Here is a 19,741-nt window from a genome sequence, read left to right on the forward strand (position 1 = left end):
ATAGCCCCAATTCTCCACACCCTCAGTATCATTTGTGACACTTTGGTAAACATAACAGCAGCCTTATTTTTAACGGACTGATTTTACATGTTTCTGTGTAATAAGTTTTTGTTTGCTTGGGTTCAAGGCTGTTTGCACTCAGGGGATACTCGCAGATCAGTGCTCAGGGATTTCTCTCCCAGGGTACTCAGGGGACTAAATACAAAGCTCGGAATCAAAATCCAGGCCTCCTGAATGCAAAGCATGTGCTCAGTCCATTAGTCGTTTTCTCTGACCCAAACAAAAGTTTTAAAGCAATTGTTCTAAATTAGTTGTGGTACTTGAAACAAGAGGCTGTTTGTGGTCACATGACTACTACAAGCAAGTGTCAATCTCAGCACAGAGCCTGAACAATGGATAAAACGAGGAGGCCCCTACAAGGGCAGGTAAAGGGAGATTTGTTTGTTTTATTTTTCTTTTTAAATGACAGAGATATCTCTTCCACATTTGGTGGCCCTAGTGTTAATTCAGAGCAAATACATAACTGAGTTCATTAACACTTAAACCATTCTGCCACTAACATCCAAGGTAACGCATTTTTGATCAGAGATTACAATGCTGCCTATACTGACACAGGAATGAACAAAGTACACAATACAGCACTTTCCAAGTGACTACTCAAAGCAACATGTCGATGGAATGTAAACTTATTATTTTCCTATGTTGAAAAGCAGTTTTCTCCAGCAATAGAGGGGGAAGTATATGATTCTGTAGCACAAGTAACTAGCTACTTATACTACTGAACTAGTCTAATAGTAAAATGTCTATAGTTGTCATTTTAGAAAATAATATATTTGGAAGTATGGCCACACAGTGGTATTTAGGGATTATTCCCAGCTAAGGGCTTAGGGCTGACCTTTGGAGGTGCTTGGGGGCCCAAGTACAGTGTCAGGAATCAAACTAGGGTGGGTCACAAGACCAACATCCATCTTACCATTTTACTTCCTTTAATGTCCTGCCAGCCCCTACATCTTTAGGTTTCAAAATTCCTTTCTGCATATAGTTTACTTAGTAAAGTTTTACTGCCATATAATGTCTTCAAATGAAATTGTTATAACTAGATTCCCATTTTTCACATCTTCTGACAGTTTCATATAAGTATAAATTTGTGCATTAATTTTTACATCATTTTAAAATTAATCTTTTAACAATTTTGAGTATTTGTCTGGTTCCCATTACACCATAATGTCTCTCATTAACAAGAAATATGTAGCATGCTGGCTCATAATGGGAACGCAACAAAAATTACCTGTCTTTTTTTTAATTGAATCACCGTGTGGTAAAGAGTTACAAAGCAGTTGATGGTCAGTATTCTGGCATACAGCGTTCTAACACCCATCCCTCCACCACTGAAAAATTATCTTTCTTGTACTCTGAGAGGACCAGATAAATATAAGAATTTATCTGTAATACAAGTAAGCTGAGTGGCACCTAGAAACTAATGAGTATCTCTTGATTCCAAATCACTCAGGGGAAAAATTCTTTATTTCTGTGCCAGAGAGAGACCTCAGCAGGCTGAGTGGATGCTTTTCATGCTGGAGGTCTGAGTTCAACCCCCAGCACCACAAATCGTTCCCCCAAACACTGCCAGGAGCAACTACTGAGCACAAATCTGTGAGTACCCTAAGATCACAAGGTGTGTCCCCCCCCAAAAAATAAAAATATCATTTGGATTCCGTTAGATTCAAAAATATCATTCAGATAGTTGGAACATAAGGACTTTTAAACTTTACCAAGTCCTTATTCTTCAGTTTTATTAGCCTTTAAAAAGCAATTTTACTCTAATCAATAAATTATCAACCAACAGAGCTACACTTCTTTGATCAGTCTAAAATCTAAGAATCACAGCATATTAGAGCTGGAAGGGATCCAGCTGGAAGAGTTCATCTAGTTCACTTTTGTTTCTGAATACTTGGCCAATGTTGGCTTCCACTTCTAAACTCTATACTATCATTTTACTTGTGAGTAATATGTGTGTATACACACACATACAAGGTCACAATGCTGGAAGATGAAAAGAGACTAAACAAGCCAAAACCTCCTAGTACAAGCACTCTTCAAGCAAGGGCAGACAAACTGATTGAAGAAAACCCCAAACCTCTAGTAGTTAAATAAGCAGATTCATCACTCCAGTGAATCCTAAAAGGCTCATCAATCCTATCAGCTAACCTTTATTGAGATAATGATGTAATAAAACTTTTTTAATAGGCGTTATTTCATTTCATCTTCAAGGTAAGCCTGTTGGGTTAGTTCTTTCTGAGCTCCTTTTCATTTGATTGATAGGGGAACCCAGACTCAAAGACTTCAAATAAGGTGCCCAAGGTCACAGGACTAGTAAGCAAAGGAGTTGGAATCTAACCAAGGTCTGAGGGCCCAGTTCTTAATAGCTATGACATGCTGCTATTATGCCTCATTCCTCCCCAACCCCCACCACCCCAATTGTTATTTTTTCTTTCTGTCCTTTGAGGCCTAGGATCACTACATTCATAGAGATGTGCCTAATAACCAAAAAAGGATGTTTTTGGAAGGGTAAGTGAGAGAGAAGCACCGTAACCCATATGAGCCTCACAAACGGTTCAGATCCCCCTGGACACTTTCCCCAAAGTCTTTAGGCCTTTGCTATCTTCAGGCATAAACCTCTTCTTCATTTTCTCAGTAGCGTTAATCACCTGTTTCGCAACTCACTAGCCTAAATCATATGTATTTTTTAAAACTATCCGTATTTTTAAGGGCAAACAAAAGCACTGACAGGAGCAATCGCCTGGGACCTGCGGACCCCCCATCCAGCCCCTCCCGAGAAGAGCTAAAAGACCAGTCGAAACAAAGTTTCCTGCAACACTGCAATGAGGTTAACAGAGCACAGTAACACAATCTTGTACTTGACACCAGGAAACTGAGAAAAACAGGGAAGAGAGAGACAGAGTGACGGAGAGAGACAGTGAGAGGCAGAGAGAGAGAGAGAGAGAGAGAGAGAGAGAGAGAGAGAGAGAGAGAGAGAGAGAGATCGGCTGCTAAACAGGAAAAGAGTGAGCAACGGCTTTGCAGGCAGTCTTCCCCGCAGTCACTTCAAAGCCCAAAGCCCATGCCTGGCCCGCCCCGTCCGCAGCAAGGCACCCGGTGCAACCCCAGGACAGGCGACGCCGACAGCTCCATAGTCCTGGAGTTGCGAGCCTCCGCACTCCGTGTGTCTGGCCCCTTTCCACCGGAGAGACCAATTCACAGGCTTTTCCGCCCAACCCCCACGACTCTTGGAGAGGAAAGGACCCAGCCTCACTCGGCGGGGACAGAAAGGGCACCCGCTCGCCTTCGGAGCAGAGGGGACGAGGGTCAGGAGAGCACCGAAGGGTGGGGGGAAAATCAGAGACGCTGGCCGCGGCTGGGGTGTGTGTTTATTTTCTTTTGGGGGGGAGGGGGCGTTCAGAGTTGCACTCACCCGGGTGAGACATGGGGATGACCTCATTGCGGGTCCCCGGGAAGTTAAAGATGACGGCTCCGGACGCCCCTCTCTCGTAAGCCAGCTGGATCTTGTCGGCGAAGGTGCAGCCCCCGCCGCGCTGGATAAGCGCCAGCCAGGACACTTGCACGTTGCTGCCCCAGCTTCCCGGGACCGAGAAATTCGTGTGCGGGTTACAGGCGTTGAGCGCCCCGGGCCCGTCGGGCGGCACCAGGACCCCGGCCACCGGCTGCAGCGGCGAATCTTGGCCGTACACACCCTCCTCGCTCAGCTCCCACACCGTGCGGTTCACTCCGGTGTGCGGGACCCGCCAGGACACGTTGAGGTACGCGGTCCACACGGCTTCGGCTCCCCGGGAGCACGGGGCGTGCGGGCTGAGCGCCAGCAGGAAGCACCAGGCCAGCAGTCGGGAGGAGACCCCGGCCCCCGGCGGCGGCCCCATGGCGCGCGCGCTCCTCGGCGCTGGCCCCCGCGGCCCTGGCACCGGCCCGCCGCGGTCTGGGCACGACCTGGGCCTCGGCCAGGTGCGCGCCAGGTGGGGAGGAGGCGGGGAGAGGCCGGCACGCGCCGCCAGCTCGGTCGGGGCCCGCGCCGCTCGCCGCGTCCGGAGAGACGGTGCGGCAGATGCAGTTCCCGACGTCTCGGCTCCTGCCGCGGCCGCCGGGAGCTCGGGGGCAATTAGCGTGAAGCTCCGCCCCGCCGACGGGGGGTAGAGGTGGCTGCGAGCTCGGAAAGGACACTGCGGGATCCGCCTCTTAAAAGGGGAACCGGATGGGCTGGCGTTAGAGTAGGAGCCGAGACTGGAGTGGCCAGGTGTGTCGCGTCGTTTTCTTAAAAAAAAAATACGGACAGGCGAAGAACTGAAAGAATCTGCGAACATCCATGCGCTCTGGTGACAGCATTGGAGTTGGTGCGGAGTTGCAAGGAAACGTTTGGGTGTGTGTGCGGGGTTTTTTTTTTCTCCTTCCAAACATCTGCCGAAAGGGCGTTTCGGAGTCCTCAAATGTGAAAATACTTCTTAAAAGCGCAGATCCCAGGGGTCTGAGTTTAGTCTAAAACATTGCGTTGGTTGTGTTGGGGCACGCTGCTGACCGATTCACTAGAGGTGGGAGAGGGCAAACGCGTGGTTCTGTTTTTTTTTTTTAAATAATTTTATAAAGCCTTTGTCTTTTCCTGCTGCAAACACGCGTCATACCTGTTTATTTCCTTCTTAGGCATACCCCTGCCTAAATAAATTGATCAGATGGCCCTTTAAAAAGTAATCTCAGTCTTTCAAAAAGAATTTGTTTTCACACGCCTCAAAACTATGTCCCTTTTCATCTTCCACAAACTAGTTTCACCCAAACGGATATGTCTGCGCCATTCATGACCTTAACTACAGAACCTTTCTCCATTTTCCACTAGGAGCCTGACTCACCCGTGGCAATTTACTCGGGGCATTGTTGTCTTAGGAATTTTCCTTACTTAAGAACACAATTGGTGTCATAGTTGCTCAGTATTGGTGTGCTGGAATAAACTGAATATACCTGATTTTTGACAGTTCTGCAGAACTTTTGTTCTTGGGGAAACTAATTTCCTGTGCTTCGGTTTCCTCATCTGTAAGATGCAGATAATAGAACCAACCTCATACAGTTGTTCAGATGATCAAATGAATTCATACATACATGTATAGCACTTAGAAGAGTGCTTAGCAGGGTGGACAACCTGTATCTGTGAAACACTATTATTCTTAAACAGGTTCAAGAACTCAGGACTTTGAAAATAATCCTAAAGTTGTTACTAAAAGGTAACAGAGAAAATGATGTCCACGATATAGTTTTAGTCACTTTTTCAGTTCAGAGAAATACAGCCTGTTTCATACAGCCCAACGTTTGTTAAAATCCTGACCAATCACTCTGCTTGGTCCTTAGGCCAGCATTTACTTAATCATTATGATTGCTAAGTATTAAGTATGGGACAGTTCTGTACCTGATACTTTTATGGCTTGAGAGAAATCTAGGGGGAAATTAACACCATAACCAGACAGCATCTAGAATCTAAATAATGGGCAATTTGGTGAAACATCAAGCATGGACACTGAAAAGATTTGACAGGTCAGGGTGATACCTGTAGCATGTGAGGCCAATAGCATGGCATCTCTGTATATAGATGATTTCCACATTTGAGAGAAAAATTACCTAGAGGAAAATAAATGGATAGGGTCCTCCATCTCTAAGGAGTGATACAATTCCAAAAAATGTCTAAATTTGGTGAGGAATGGTCAAAATTCAAAATATATTACTTTAAAGGAACAAAGCATTCAAAAGAAGAGAGATCTTTTATAAGGTATCTACAAAAATGAATTTTTGGGGCCAGAGAGATGGAGGGAAAAGTATTATAGCATATGCCTAGCATGCAGTCAACCCCAGTTCAGTTCCTGGAACTATATGGTCCCTTAAGCAGTTCAGTGTACTGGAGGCCTCTGAATACCACCAGGGTGGCCCAGGTAACCCCCCAGTGAATTTTAGGGCCTGAGTAGCACCATATTCTTCCACCCTTGCATTGAACTGCTGGCATTCTTGGTGGAGAATTACAGAAAGGGACCTCTGAGTCTCCTAAGTATTACCTGGGAGATCCCATTAAATGAAGATTGGAGAAACATTTTTAAAAATTTTATTCTTTTTGTTTTTGGGGACACACCTGGTGTTACTCAGGGACTGTTACCAGCTTGGTATTCTGGGATTAATTCAAGACATGCTTGGATGACCCTGGGATTCCAGGGATAGGACCTTTGGCTCCCTAGTGCATGCGCCATGCTCATTGAGTTTTTTTTTATACAGCCCTGCTTATTCATTCTTTTCTTGCTTGCTTTTATGGTGGGGGGGGGCGCATACGTAGCTCTGGTCAGGGCTTCCTCCTGGCTCTATACTCAGGACCTACTCCCTAGCAGGGCTGTAGAAGCCATATGGGGTGGGTGCCAGGAATCAGACCTGGGTCAGCCACATGCTAGGTCTTATCCACTGTACTAGCTTTCCAGTCCTCCTGTTCTTAATTATTTTCACAGATACTTTGTATAAGCCAGCTAAGCATTGGAGTAAAACATCGAAAAAGGTATTAATACTCTTATCAGAAAGTTCAGAAATGGCCTTTGATGAGACAAACTAATATTTGCAGTATATGCTGCTTTTGCATACAGTGTAAGCACTAGATTATGCATAGGGCATTATAGGTAATAAAGGAAAGGATCCTAATGCAGACTTAGAAGTAAGGAAAGCTCCCCACAGGAGGTTATACTTGTGCTCTGTTGGAGAAGGTTAGCTTTTCTAGGCAGAGAACAATGCAAGAGAGGCAATGAGGTATGAAACTGGAAAGGTTGGGAAATGAGTACTACAGACGCTATAAACATAAAATGGTTGGAATTCTGAGTACAAGAGCAAAGTTATGGAAGTACACATGAGGGCAAGTTGCTTAAGTGTCCTTCAGGTAAAGCCAGGGCTTTTGGACTTTATCCAAAAGGCAAGGAGTAATCTAATCAGCATTTGACTAGGGAGTGAGAGCATCAGATCTGAATTTTAGGGATCATTATGGCTTACCTGTGGATAATTAACCAGAGGGGACAAGAATAGAAGCAGGGAGCCCATAGAAGATTGTTGAGCATGCTCCAGGTGAGAGATGAAAGTGGTTAGGACCAAGCATGTAGTGGAGGTGAGGAGATGTGGAAAGATTGGTATCTATTTTGGGGATAGAATCAACAGGACTTGTTTGGAAGATGAAAGAGAGGGAAGAGTTATGGATTGCTCCAAGGGGTTGAAACTGGAAGACTGAGAATTTAATGAGAAGGAAAGTTTTTAATGTGTGGAGTGGGTAGGAAGAGCTAGGAGTTCCTTTTAGACACGTTAATTTAAAGACACCTATGATGTAACTAGAAAAACTGTCTAGTAGACACTTCAGTTTTCTGGTTAATGAATAAGAAGATCAAGGCACTGGGGAGTCTAGGTATACAGAAACAAAAGAAACAGCCCCTTCTCTAAATAAGTTCAGAGTTTAATGGGAAAGTCAAATGATAAAAGAACTCAGATAACAAACAATAGACAATAACAGCACAATGCTATAAATGTCATGACTGTAAAAACTTCCAGTGTGATGGAAACATGAGTATGGCTAAATCTTTTTGGCTGTTGTTTGTTTTGGTTCCCCCTTCCCTAGTGGTGCTCAGGACTTACTCATGACTCTGTGCTCTGGGATCACTCCTAGCATGGCTCAGCAGACCAAATGAGGTGTCAGGAATCAAACCCGGGTCAGCCACATGCAAGGTAAGCAACCTGCCCACTATACTATTGCTCTGATGTGGGGTTGGCTAAATCTTTAAGAGCAAATAGTTAATCAAGCAAAGAGTATAAGGACTCTGGCATATTATGAGAAAATTCAAGGCACAATAGGCCACTAACATTCAGTTCTGAAGAATGGATAGGATGTAAGTTTCAAGGACAGAGCCAAGGGAAACACAGCTTGTTTAATAGGTTGTGCCAGAACAGGAAAAGATTAGAACACTATGTTAAAGAGTGGACTCAATATATGTGTACACATGCACATACACATAATAATTTGGTGAATAAAAGTTGTTGGATCTAGCTGGTGGGAACATAGGTGCTCATTATACTGTTTTTTCAACTTTTCTCTGTAACACACTTCTTAACATTTTGTAATGGTGAGTTAAAGTATTTTCCATATTAACTCACCATTAATTAGGTGAGTTAGGGGTTAGGCCATACCTGTTGGTGCTTGAGGAATCATATGTGGTGGTGGAGATCAAAATTGGAGTCGGCCACATGCAAGGCAATTGCTTTAACCCCTGTACTATTTCTGTGGCTCTGTAATGGTGAGTTTAAAGTTGTGAATTTCTATTGAATTCAATAGAGGAAATTAATGATACCATAAAACTTATGCTTAAATAGATTGTTTAATTGCATGAAGGCAAGAAGGAAGGTGGGGGACTAGTTGTAGGCTAACATTCCTAGTACTACTTTGGAAGTTATGCCCAATCGTGGATACTGAGATATAATATTATCATAGCTTGATGATGACAAAAAAAACATTAAAATCATCCTATGAACTCCCCTTGCCCTCAGTCCATCCTCACCAAGCAACCTTCCTATTATCATTTAGCTCCTCATGTAAATATGTCTATAGGGAGATAAGGCACCGATCAGCAAACACTAGTTCTGGTATAGTTGGAAGTTATACTTCTCATTATAAAGTAATCAATTGGCATTCTGGATTATATATTGGTCTCTTGTGAATTTGGTTAAGTATGAGTCAGTCCTCAAGAGCCCAGTCTCTGGTTATACTACCAATCAAAATTCAAAGCTTACAAGCTAATAACTAGACTTTAGATCATGACTGCATCAAAGTCCTTCTACTCCATAGAGACATTTCTGCATAACTCTTTGGCCTTCACCAACCATGTCATTCTGGTTCACTGTGATTTCTTGTCCAGCTGCAGCAGAACTTTCTACTAAGAATGAAGTCTGTTCATAAGGAGCATCAGTAAAAGGTAAGGTAAAAGGTAAAGGCCCTCCCGTTGATCGTCGATTTGCTCGAGCGGGCCCAGTAACGTCTCCATTGGAGACTTTGTTGTTACTGTGTCTGGCATATCGAATACTCTCGGTAGCTTGCCGGGCTCTCCGAGAGGGGCGGAGGAATCGAACTCGGGTCGGCCATGTTGGCCACTTGTAAGGCGAACGCCCTACCGCTGTGCTATCGCTCGCATCAGTAGCATCAGTAAATTCATGAGAAATTAATAATCTTGGGCCCCATCCTGGACCTACTAAATTTGAACCTGTATTATAACAAGGACTCCCAAGTGACTTTTACATATTTATACCTTTTTAAAGTCCACGGGTATTGCTGACAGGTACCCATCACCCAGATTTTGCTTGAACACTTTGAGGGAGGAAGTGAGTCAGTACTCACTGTCTCACAATGCATTACCACCTAGCACAACAATTTTATTGGAAAGCTCATTTAAATGTAGATTCACTTTAGTCTGTAGTCTTCCTCACTGTGATCCCATTTAACTCCAGCCCCAAGACTTTTCATGTTACTCTCTGGCTATATTGCCATCCCATCAAGGGCCTTTGCTTTGAACAGGTCTTGTATTATTTCTGACCCTCGAACTAAGTTTACTAGTTCTAGATACATTCTCTCAGGACCCTACAATCCCTAAGGCTAATAAGAACTACTTTGAACTTAACATTAATCACTGCCTTACATGTATTATATCTAACCATGCATTATTATCCTCATTTTCAGAGAGGAAATGTGCGCAGAAACAATTAGCAACCTGCATGAACTCATATAAGAGAATCAAGATTTCAATATAGTTCAGACTCTACTAATAACTTATAATGACTCAATAATTCCCTTTAGACAATATCTTTTGCATTTTAACATTATCTTATACCAAATAAAGTTCAAACGAAAAGTTTGTCATATGCATGTCACGCCCTATGACTCATGAGGGAGATATATTTGGGCCAGGAACCTATTTTGAATTGTTCTTCTACCACAAAGTCTGTTCCTGCCAAATATTTTTATCTACAATCTTGAACTGAAATTGGCCTTGATCAGAACACTATCTAATGATGAACTGATAAGCAGAGCAGCATGCTGCAGAAGCAACAGCAGGGCACCACTGTGCAGACTGTTACCGATCACATTGACTTTCTGCAGAGACACAGAGATGGATGATGGTGTTCAGACATTAATATGTCTGCAAGAAATAAGACATCACATCTGGTGTCTTATATTACAATAAATGGTAATGCACCATCTGTGGCAACTAGTGTCCTGGCATTAAAACAATGCTGTGGCCACACAGCTCGACAATATAGATGCAGATAATGTGTAGAGAAGGTATTACAACAAATTTCCACTGTAGGAAACTGCTCTATGGGCAGCAAAAAGAAAATGATGGGGGTATTAAGAGATTGAATAGCCAAATGAAACTAAACAAATGGTAAAGTGTGATACTGCAACATATTTTCAAATAACATAATATCACTAGCAAAGGCAGGTAAACCTCAGTCAGCTAAAGCTAGGTATATAACTACTAGAAAATGGGATTTAAGAGAAATGGATTTCATAAAGTCAAAGAAAAGACAGAATTTTGGATAAGGATTTTACAGATACAAGATGTACTACATCTGACACTAAGAGTTGTCTTCCATACACATAATAGTAATAACTACCACTGAGAGCCTATTATTGGCCAAATGATTCATGACTGTGTACTAAGTATTATAAAAGTATCTTACAGAATGAGAAACTGAGTCTCAACTGTAATTTTCTGGAGCTGGATAATTAGCACAGCAGTTTAGGCACTTCCAAACTTGTTTAGATCCCTGTCACTGCACATGCGCTCCTACCCCGCCCCCCAGCACTACCAGGAGTGACCTCCCAAGCACACAGTCAGCAGTAAGCCCTGACCACCTCCCCAAAATATTCCCCCAAAATAGAGTAATTCTTTGCAATAATTCATGGTAATTGTGTGGCAGAGTTGAAATTTGACCACATGACAGCACAAAATGATACTCTTCCCAACATACCATTTTCTACTCTATCCTACATTATTTTCTAAAGTAGATAGGAGGGAAACATTTATTGAAAGTCTATGTACCAGCCACATTACTGCATTCATTATACCATTTGATTCTCACAGCAGATAATAACAGCTTGTTATAAGTTCTGATTTTCTGGTAAGGAAATGAGGTTCGGAAAAGTGAAATATCTTAGAGAAGGTCACAAAGGTAGTAAATGGCAAAATTGTGATATATTACAGAATATTTTGACTTCAAATTCCATGCCATCTTTGCTCTGCTGTACCGGCGCCTTTATATACACAGTGAGGATATTATTACAAAGTGGAGAGCATGGGTGTTTTCTTGCTGTATCTAGTCACATATTTTACCACACGAAGAGCTTTCTCACAAGAGTGCCCTGATTTTCTGTGAGTGGCCTTCAAAATCCTAGATAACCGATTATGAGAGTATATTCAGTCAAGTTCTTCATCACTTATAAATGTCTACATCTTAAGTTCTACATGCTTGCTCACATGAGATTGGTATACGAACTTGTATAAAGAGGAACTGTGATGGAGAACAATGCAGAAAACTTGAGCTAACTTGTTTTTAATTGATTGCTGCTAGGAAAGAGACTAGATTAGTTGACTTGAGTTTAGGGAGATGATTGAGAGATTACAGATAGCTGAAGACGTGTAAGAATGGATGGGAACTGCCCAAAATCACAGGAGTGGAGGGGCAAGGATGTTTTCAGGGGATTCTGGGCAGACAAGATGTTGGAGGGAATGATGAACATGAGCAGTTTCTCTCATTCTACTCTGGTATCAGGACAACATCATGAGAAATCATCTGTTCTCATGCAGTCTCTTCTCTTTCTGTTTTAGGCTCCCAGTAAGATTATGATTGCAAATAAACTAAATCTGTGGCCATGAGTGGTTTATGTTTATGTTACTAAAAGAAAAACTCGGGGGGGGGGGAAATTAGAGAGAAAAAATATTTTTCATGAATGGTACCTATATTTATGACCACATAGTTGAGGTTTATTTTCAGTCCATTCATGATATTCAGTAGGCAAGATCCACAGAACTCCCCCCCCCCATTCCAGTCTGTTATTTTTAACTTTGTTGCTGACTGGTTATGTGACACCAAAGAAGTTTCTCCTTCCTCAGCTACAGAATAGGGATAATGATTATAACTTATATAGAAATATTTGTCCCACTTAGTGTTCCTATAGATTAAAGTCTAACAATTTAAATCGTGTATCTTAAATATCTATGATCCTGCCTAGGACAAATGACAGAATCATAGAAGGGAGTGGGCTTGGCAAGCATGGACAGTATCAATTTACTAAGTTAGGGAGGAGTTAAGTTCTTAAAAATGCACATGGCCAGTGATTTTATTTTTAACCTACAGAGGGGGATTTCTTTTAATAGGAACCTAATTTGATAATTCCTAGTAATGCTGGGACTTCTGAAAAGCAATTTAAGAATAAGCATACTCAGTATGCATAATTACAATTACCTACTGAGGCCAAGTCTTGCCCTTTAGAAGCTAAAGTCAGCCTGAATATGGAATGGGAAAATTCAGTCTTTGTATTTCAAGGGGCAAAGTCGCAAACTCTCAGCTGCCAACTATATGCATTAGGATTAGCTGCAGCTGCCCGGGACTCAAAACTGATCAATAACTGGGAGTAAACAAGTATCTGGCAATAAGTGACCAGGTGCTAGCACATCGTTAAGACAACAGAAATCAGCTGGCTTACCACTCATGAGTCTCACAGTAATTAAGTTGTCACATCAGAATTAGATAAGTGTTATGGTTATGTTGGGAGCAGGAAACAGGCAGGAGACAAGCAGTCCTTCAACAAAAGGGTATTTTTTGGCTACAAAATTTGTTTTGGTTTAACTTCAGCACAAATTGTGCAGTATAAAACAGAGGATCTTAAATGAGGGGGAGAATATGGGAACATTAAGAGGAAAAATATGTCCAGATACATTGAGTGCCCTGGAATTTATAAAATCTGTTCTCCCTTAATTGACAGTCTTCCAATTAGCAGGGGGTAGGTACATACTTTTCTAAGTTGTCTATGAAACTTTGAATGGAGATAATATCAACAAATCTATATTTTTCACAGCAAACTAGTTGAGACACAGAAGTCAGTTACTGCTTAATATTCTGTATGTTTGTCAAGTGTGTACCCACAGAAAGACTTTTTTTTTTACCAGAGGCAATGATGTGGCTCAGCGATGTTTGCTTTTTGTAAAGAGAGAACGTAGAAAATGAAAGCTTAAATTTTGTGTTTGTTTGAAGAAGAGGCTCATCAAGTTTACCCTCAGTGATCCCTCCAATTCATATAGAATGTTTTTGTTTTTTTAGGTGGGTGATGGTTGGGGTGTTTGAGATTTAATGAGATTTTACTTGGAGAACTTTAGAGCACAGCTTCCTTTTGATTTTAGAATCTGTTTGTGTTCAAGGCAGAATAAAAACTTTTTAGCACACAATTTCCAAGATGCAACCTATTTGTTATCCCTGTTGTCAGTTTTTCCCCATAGAAGGAATTTTTTCAAGTTCCAGGACAATAAATTGGATAAAAGTAGTATATGATACAGTGGATCTATATCTTCTGTATTAGACAGCTATCTTAACAGAATCTTACCATGTCATTGCACATTGTTAGGTAGTGCTGAACAAGTGAAGTGCCAACAGAAGTTGGGGGGAAACAATATTAACTACACTAATCCCACCTGATCAACTGCAGTCACTATTCAAATTCAGCAAGTTTTTTCCACTAACTTTTATCCTCTGGGCCATCTGACGTACAAAATTGTAGACTATGAACATCACTGGGGACACAGGAATTACAATTTTCTTTCTTCCATTTTTTTGCTTCTGAAGTTTGTGTTCAAGTGCCCATAAGGCCTGGAAGCTCTCCACCCCGGGATTCTTGTCTAACGTAATGACAATTAAATGCAAGAGCCAAGGGTTAGGAGGGGGCATTTATTGGGGTTCTTGGTGATGAAAAATAAGTACTGGTGAAGGGAAATGTGTTTGATGATTGCATGACCGAGACAAACCTGAAAGCTTTGTAACCTTTCCCACAGTGATTCAATAAATAAAAATAAATAAAAATAAAGAATAAAAAATAAATAAATAATAAAAAATTAAAGAATAATAATAAATGCAAGAGCCTGAGAATGGAGTGTTGCTGCTCTGGTCCTTTACATGGGGGGATTACTTGGGTCACACTAGTGGTGATTGAAGGACTCCAGGGTCACACCCAGCAATGCTGGGGAGCTATGTGGTATCAGGTGTCTAACCAGATTGGCTGCATGGAAGGTCACTGTATTTTTAATTTTTTATTAGTGAATCACTGTGGGGTACAGTTACAGACTTACAACCTTTCATGCTTACGTTTCAGTCATACAATGGTCGAGTATCCATTCCTCCACCAGTGCCCAGTTTCTATCACCAATGATCCCAGCATCCCTCCCACTACCCCAGTCCCATCTCCTCCACCTCACCCTCTGTGGCAGGGTATTCCCTTTTGTTCTCTCTCTCTCTTTCTCTCTCTTTCTCTCTCTCTCTCTCCTTTTGGGTGTTGTGGTTTGCAGTAGAGGTATTAAGTGGTCATCATGTTTGGTCTATAGTCTACTTTCAGTCCGCATCTCCCATCCCAAGCGGCAAGGCTTAACATCTGCAAGCTACCCGTGATGTATTCGATATGCCAAACACAGTAATAAGAAGTCTCACAAAGGAGACGTTACTGGGCCCACTCAAGCAAATCGATGAACAATGGGAGAACAGTGCTACTCTCTATATAGCACTAGGAATTTTAGTTTTCTCCTTACAGGTTTAAGTGATTTAAAAGAAAATTCAGGACCCGAGCTATATAGTACAGCAAGTATGGCATTTGCCTTGCATAAGGCCCACCTGAGCTTGATCCCCAGAATCGTGTATGGTCCACTGAGAGCAGAGTCACCCCTGAGCACAGCTAGTGTGGCCTCCAAACCAATAAAAATCACAAATAAAAGATACTTTATCCATTCATTAATTTATTCATTAGAATAATAAGTGTGTTTTAGAGCCTAAGTAGACCACAGTGTCCTGTGATAGTTGCTGGGGCAAATAAAAGATGAATGTAACAATGTCTCTGTATTACTTAATTCTACTGGGTATACATTATATCAAGAAGAATTTTGTGGATACTCCTTTTTCCTATATGCATCTAGATGATTGACAGTACAAGTTTTAATTGAAAGAATAAATCTAATCCTAATTGTCCACTAACAGAGAAGTGAAATTAATTTTCTTGAGATACTGTAAACAGTTTTCTAATTGTTCTCCCTGCTTTTAATCTTTCCTTCATTCTAAATCATCCTTTATATCACTGACAGATTTCATTTACTAAAACATATTCATTATCATGTCACTTCTCATTGCATAAATTTTTTTTGATCCACATACCCGACAGTGTGCTGTGACTATTCCTAGCTTGGTGCTTGGAGGATTATGTGGTGCTGGGGATCAAACTTGGGGATCCAGTATGCAAAGCATATATCCAGCCCAGAGAACTATATCCGTGGCCCTCCCACTCCATATTTAATGAAACATAGGTTTCTTAAGTTGGTAGGCTGAAACCCAAGCACAAAAATTTGTAAGTCTACAACTGTACCTCATGTTGTTTCTCCAATAAAAATTAAAAGATTTATCTGTCTGCTGTACACCATTATACCTACCACTACCCAACACCTATATTTATGTACAGAATCTTTTATATGCATTTATTTCATTAGAGACCTATTTCTGCCAGGAGATACTTGAGAGATGATGTACGTGTCTTCTTTGTATTCTCAACTCTTGGTTTGGCACATTAAAATATGTAACCAAAACATGTGAATGGATACAAAACCTTGAGGGCAAGTTGGCTAGCATCTTAATTAGTTGGCATAAGTTTTCCCTACTGTTTTAAAGTAATATTTATATGTCAAATAATTCATCCTATTTAGTAATCAGTCCAAAAGTTTTAACAAATTTATGTAGTATATGTAGCCACTACCATAAACAAGATGTGGAGCAGTTTCATCACCCCCAAGCTCCCTATGTATTTATAGTCAAGTCCACCCCAAACCCCTTTAAACCCAGGAACCACTGGTCTATTTTCTGTCCCTTTTATTTTGCCTTTTCCAGAGCATCATATAAATGAAATTATTCAGTATATAGCTTTCTGTGTTTGGCTTCTTTCACTTTAGCAAACTGCATTTGTGACTCATCCATGTTACTGCGGTGGCATGGCATTTAAACAAAAGAGTGGTCAATATGATGAGTTCTCTGAAGGGGTATAAAGTCCTTGTGAACATAAAGGCAGGAATGTTTGCAACTGATTCAAATAACTAGGGGAGATTTCACAGAGAAAGTAACATCTGAGCACGGCCTTGAAAGATAGGATTTTTATAGGAACAATTGGTGGGGAAGATAATATCAGTAAAGGATGTAGAGGTAACAAAAGCTCACAGTGAGGAAGAACAGTGTGGATTGGGGGACATTATTTCAACTTGGCTAGAACACAAGAGGAGGAGGAGTGAGAGGGCAGAGAAGATAGGTTAGGGTTTTGTTGACTTCAAATAATACATTGAAGAATTTGTTCTTGGTTTACTAGGTGGTGGGTGGCAAGCCACTGATGAGTTTTAAGTCAAACTCTTTTTCAAAGAAAGAGGAGTTCTACTTGGAGATAATTCTGCTGTCCTACCTGAGCTGCAGCTGACTGCTTTCTGTCCGAGTGAGCATTCTATTTGTGACTCTTAACACAAGGCAACCGGTGACATTTATAAAATATCTGCTACCAGTACTTAGTAGAAAATCCATTCATTAAATGACTAAATCCAATATCTACAATGAATCTCTTAAGTTCCTAGCTCTTTTATTCTCAGTTTTGTCTATAGTCCTGGTATCAAAATATTGTTCCTTGGTTATATGTTGCTAGTGCATTTCAGAAATATCTTAACAGGAGTAAGCAAAACTATGGAACTTCCAAATTATCAAATAGCTAGTAAAAACTCATTTTAGAAACATTACTTTGTAAAACAACACAAAAAAAACCATATAGGGGCCAAGTGTTCATGATTTGAATGCATAGGTACCTGAGTTTGATCCCCAGAACCAGATATTCCCCAACACTGCTGAAAGTATCCATGGAGAACCCCAAATTCTGTACTATTGGCATTGAATCATCTGGCTTATTTAACTGAATATTTTTAGGAGTGATGCTCGGAGCCTCCTGAGCACTCTTTGAGAGGTCTCCCAAGCGAAACAAAACAAAATAAAATATTACCCACTGACATCATTCACACTCGTGTGTCAAATAGAGTATATACAAATGTTAAATAGGTAAATGAAAAGTATTCTAATCACCAGTAATGTGAGAAAAGTGAATTAAAACCATGATGTGGTATCACTATGTACTTTAACTCCCAGACAGATTAAAAAATTTAAAAGTATAAGCACCAAATGGTGATGTGGACAATCTTTTCCATATATGTATTATTGGTGGGTATACAAGATACTATAGCCAAATCTAGAAAACAGTCTGGTCTTTTTTTTTTTTATAAAACTATACATACAGACTGAGTGGCTCAAAAGACTGTCCGAAACTCTTCACGTGCTGGAGCCCTGGGTTCAATCCCCAAGATCATATGTTCTCCCAAGCACTACTTAGAACAGTAGCCTCAAGTACTGTTTTGAGTGGCCTTCACACAAAAATGAAAATAAAACCAAGAAACTAAACTAACTTATAACTACCATGTAATGAAACAATTTCAGTCATGGGCCTTTATCTCAGATAAATGAGAATCTATGTCTAATACTTGTTTACAGTGTTCTAAGAAGCTTTATTTATATAGCCTCAAGCTGTAAGCAATCCAAATGTTCTTCAATAAGTGAATGGCTAAAAAAACTGTAGTACATTTATATCATGGAATTGTACTCAATAGTAAAAGAAATGAACTATGAATATATTTATTCATAGTTTATTATATATTTATATATAATAAACACGTGAATATATCTCCAGAGAATGTTGCTGTGTGAAGAAAATCCAATCCCAAATTGTATGTACTTCATGATTCTATTTATACAACGTTTTTGAGGAAAATGAAAAACCAACAATGGGGAACAGGTAACTGGTTATCCTGAGTTAAGGCCAAGGCCTGGTTATAAAAGGGCAAAATATGGTAGATGGGAATTTTCTTAACCTTGGCTGTGGTAATGGTCACATGTTTTTACCCATGTGATCAAATATGATTGAACATGACAATGAGTACATGTAAAACTAGCAAAATCTAAAAAATATGGGTACATTGTATTAATGCAAATTTCCTGGTTTGTGGTTTTATAATCATAGTTTTGCAAGATGACACCATTGGGGAAATTGAAAGGTAAATAATATATTTCTTCTTTTGTTTACTTTTGTTTTGGGATTATACCTGTTAGTGCTCAGGTGACTACACCTGGCTTGGTGTTCAGTGGTCCTGTTTTGTCAGGGGTGGGACATGAATCTTCTGCACACAAAACATGTGCTCCAGCCCATTGAACTACCTCTCTTGCCCAAAATCTCTCTCTCTTTAGTTGTTAAGCCACACCTGGCAGTTTTCAGGGCTTACTCCTGGCTCTACACTCAGGGATTATACCTGGAGGGACTCAGGGGCCCATATGAGTTTCTGGGATGGAATTCAGATTGTTCACATACAAGGCAAGCTTCCTACCCACTGTATTATCTCTCTAGCCCCGAAGATCGCTATTTTTATCACTGTATGTGAATCTATAATTTTCTCAAAATAGTGAATTTTTATTTTTAAAATGGCAGGGTTTTGGTCACATCCAGAAGTGTTCAGAGCTTACTCTTGGCCCTGCACTTAAGGATCAGTTCTAGCAATGTTCTGGATACCATATGGGGTCCCAGGAAACAAGCCCGAGTTGACCGCATTCAAGGCCATCACTTTACTGGCTGTACTAACTCCTGGCCCAGACAAAGTTTTTTTTAAAGGAATATTTGTTTCTAGTGTATAGGGACCTTGTCTTGCATGTGGCACACTTGGGTTCGATCCCCGACATCATATATGGTCCACCAAGCACCACCAGGAGTAATGGGTTTTACCCAAAATCAAAACAAGACAAAGTAATTTTTTGCTGACTGTTGAAATGTGTCATTTTCTGAATGTCACTTTATGAGAAGTATGTTATTTATGAAATTATTTTTGTTTATTCTTTGGATATTTCTTATGACATTAAAGAAAAATAACAGACAATAAAGTTTGACATGTTTGTACCTGTAACTTTGTTGATAGGAAACACAAAGCCCAGACAGGTCAACCACTGCTTCTACTATAGAGTATATTAACTTTTTCAGGGGATTAAGGTTCTTCTGGGGACCATATGGGATGCTGGGAATCGAACCCGTGTTGGCCACATGCAAGGCAAACGCCCTACCCGCTGTGCTATCGCTCCAGCAGCACAGCGGGTAGGGCGTTCGCCTTACAAGCGGCCAACATGGCCGACCCGAGTTCGATTCCTCCGCCCCTCTTGGAGAGCCCGGCAAGCTACCGAGAGTATTCGATATGCCAGACACAGTAACAACAAGGTCTCCAATGGAGACGTTACTGGGCCCGCTCGAGCAAATCGACGATCAACGGGAGGG

At 40.9% G+C, this 19,741-nt stretch overlaps 1 protein-coding gene across 2 annotated transcripts in view; it reads right to left on the reverse strand.

Annotated features, from left to right (window-relative positions):
* The window catches only part of RNF128 (ring finger protein 128), a 148,803-nt gene that overhangs the window by 74,106 nt on the left and 54,956 nt on the right, over positions 1–19,741 (reverse strand). Inside the window, exon 1 of one of the 2 annotated variants that reach the window (XM_056125665.1) lies at positions 3,473–4,100. The exons of the other annotated variant lie outside the window; for it this stretch is intronic. Within the exon in view, the coding sequence (XP_055981640.1) occupies positions 3,473–3,935 (463 nt within the window). The 5' untranslated portion in view covers positions 3,936–4,100. Of the gene's footprint in view, positions 1–3,472; positions 4,101–19,741 lie in introns of those variants that run through there. 2 annotated transcript variants of the gene reach the window in all.

This window comes from Sorex fumeus, unplaced genomic scaffold, assembly GCF_029834395.1.
Source record: "Sorex fumeus unplaced genomic scaffold, SorFum_2.1 ptg000058l, whole genome shotgun sequence".
NCBI classification, from domain to species: Eukaryota; Metazoa; Chordata; class Mammalia; order Eulipotyphla; family Soricidae; genus Sorex; species Sorex fumeus.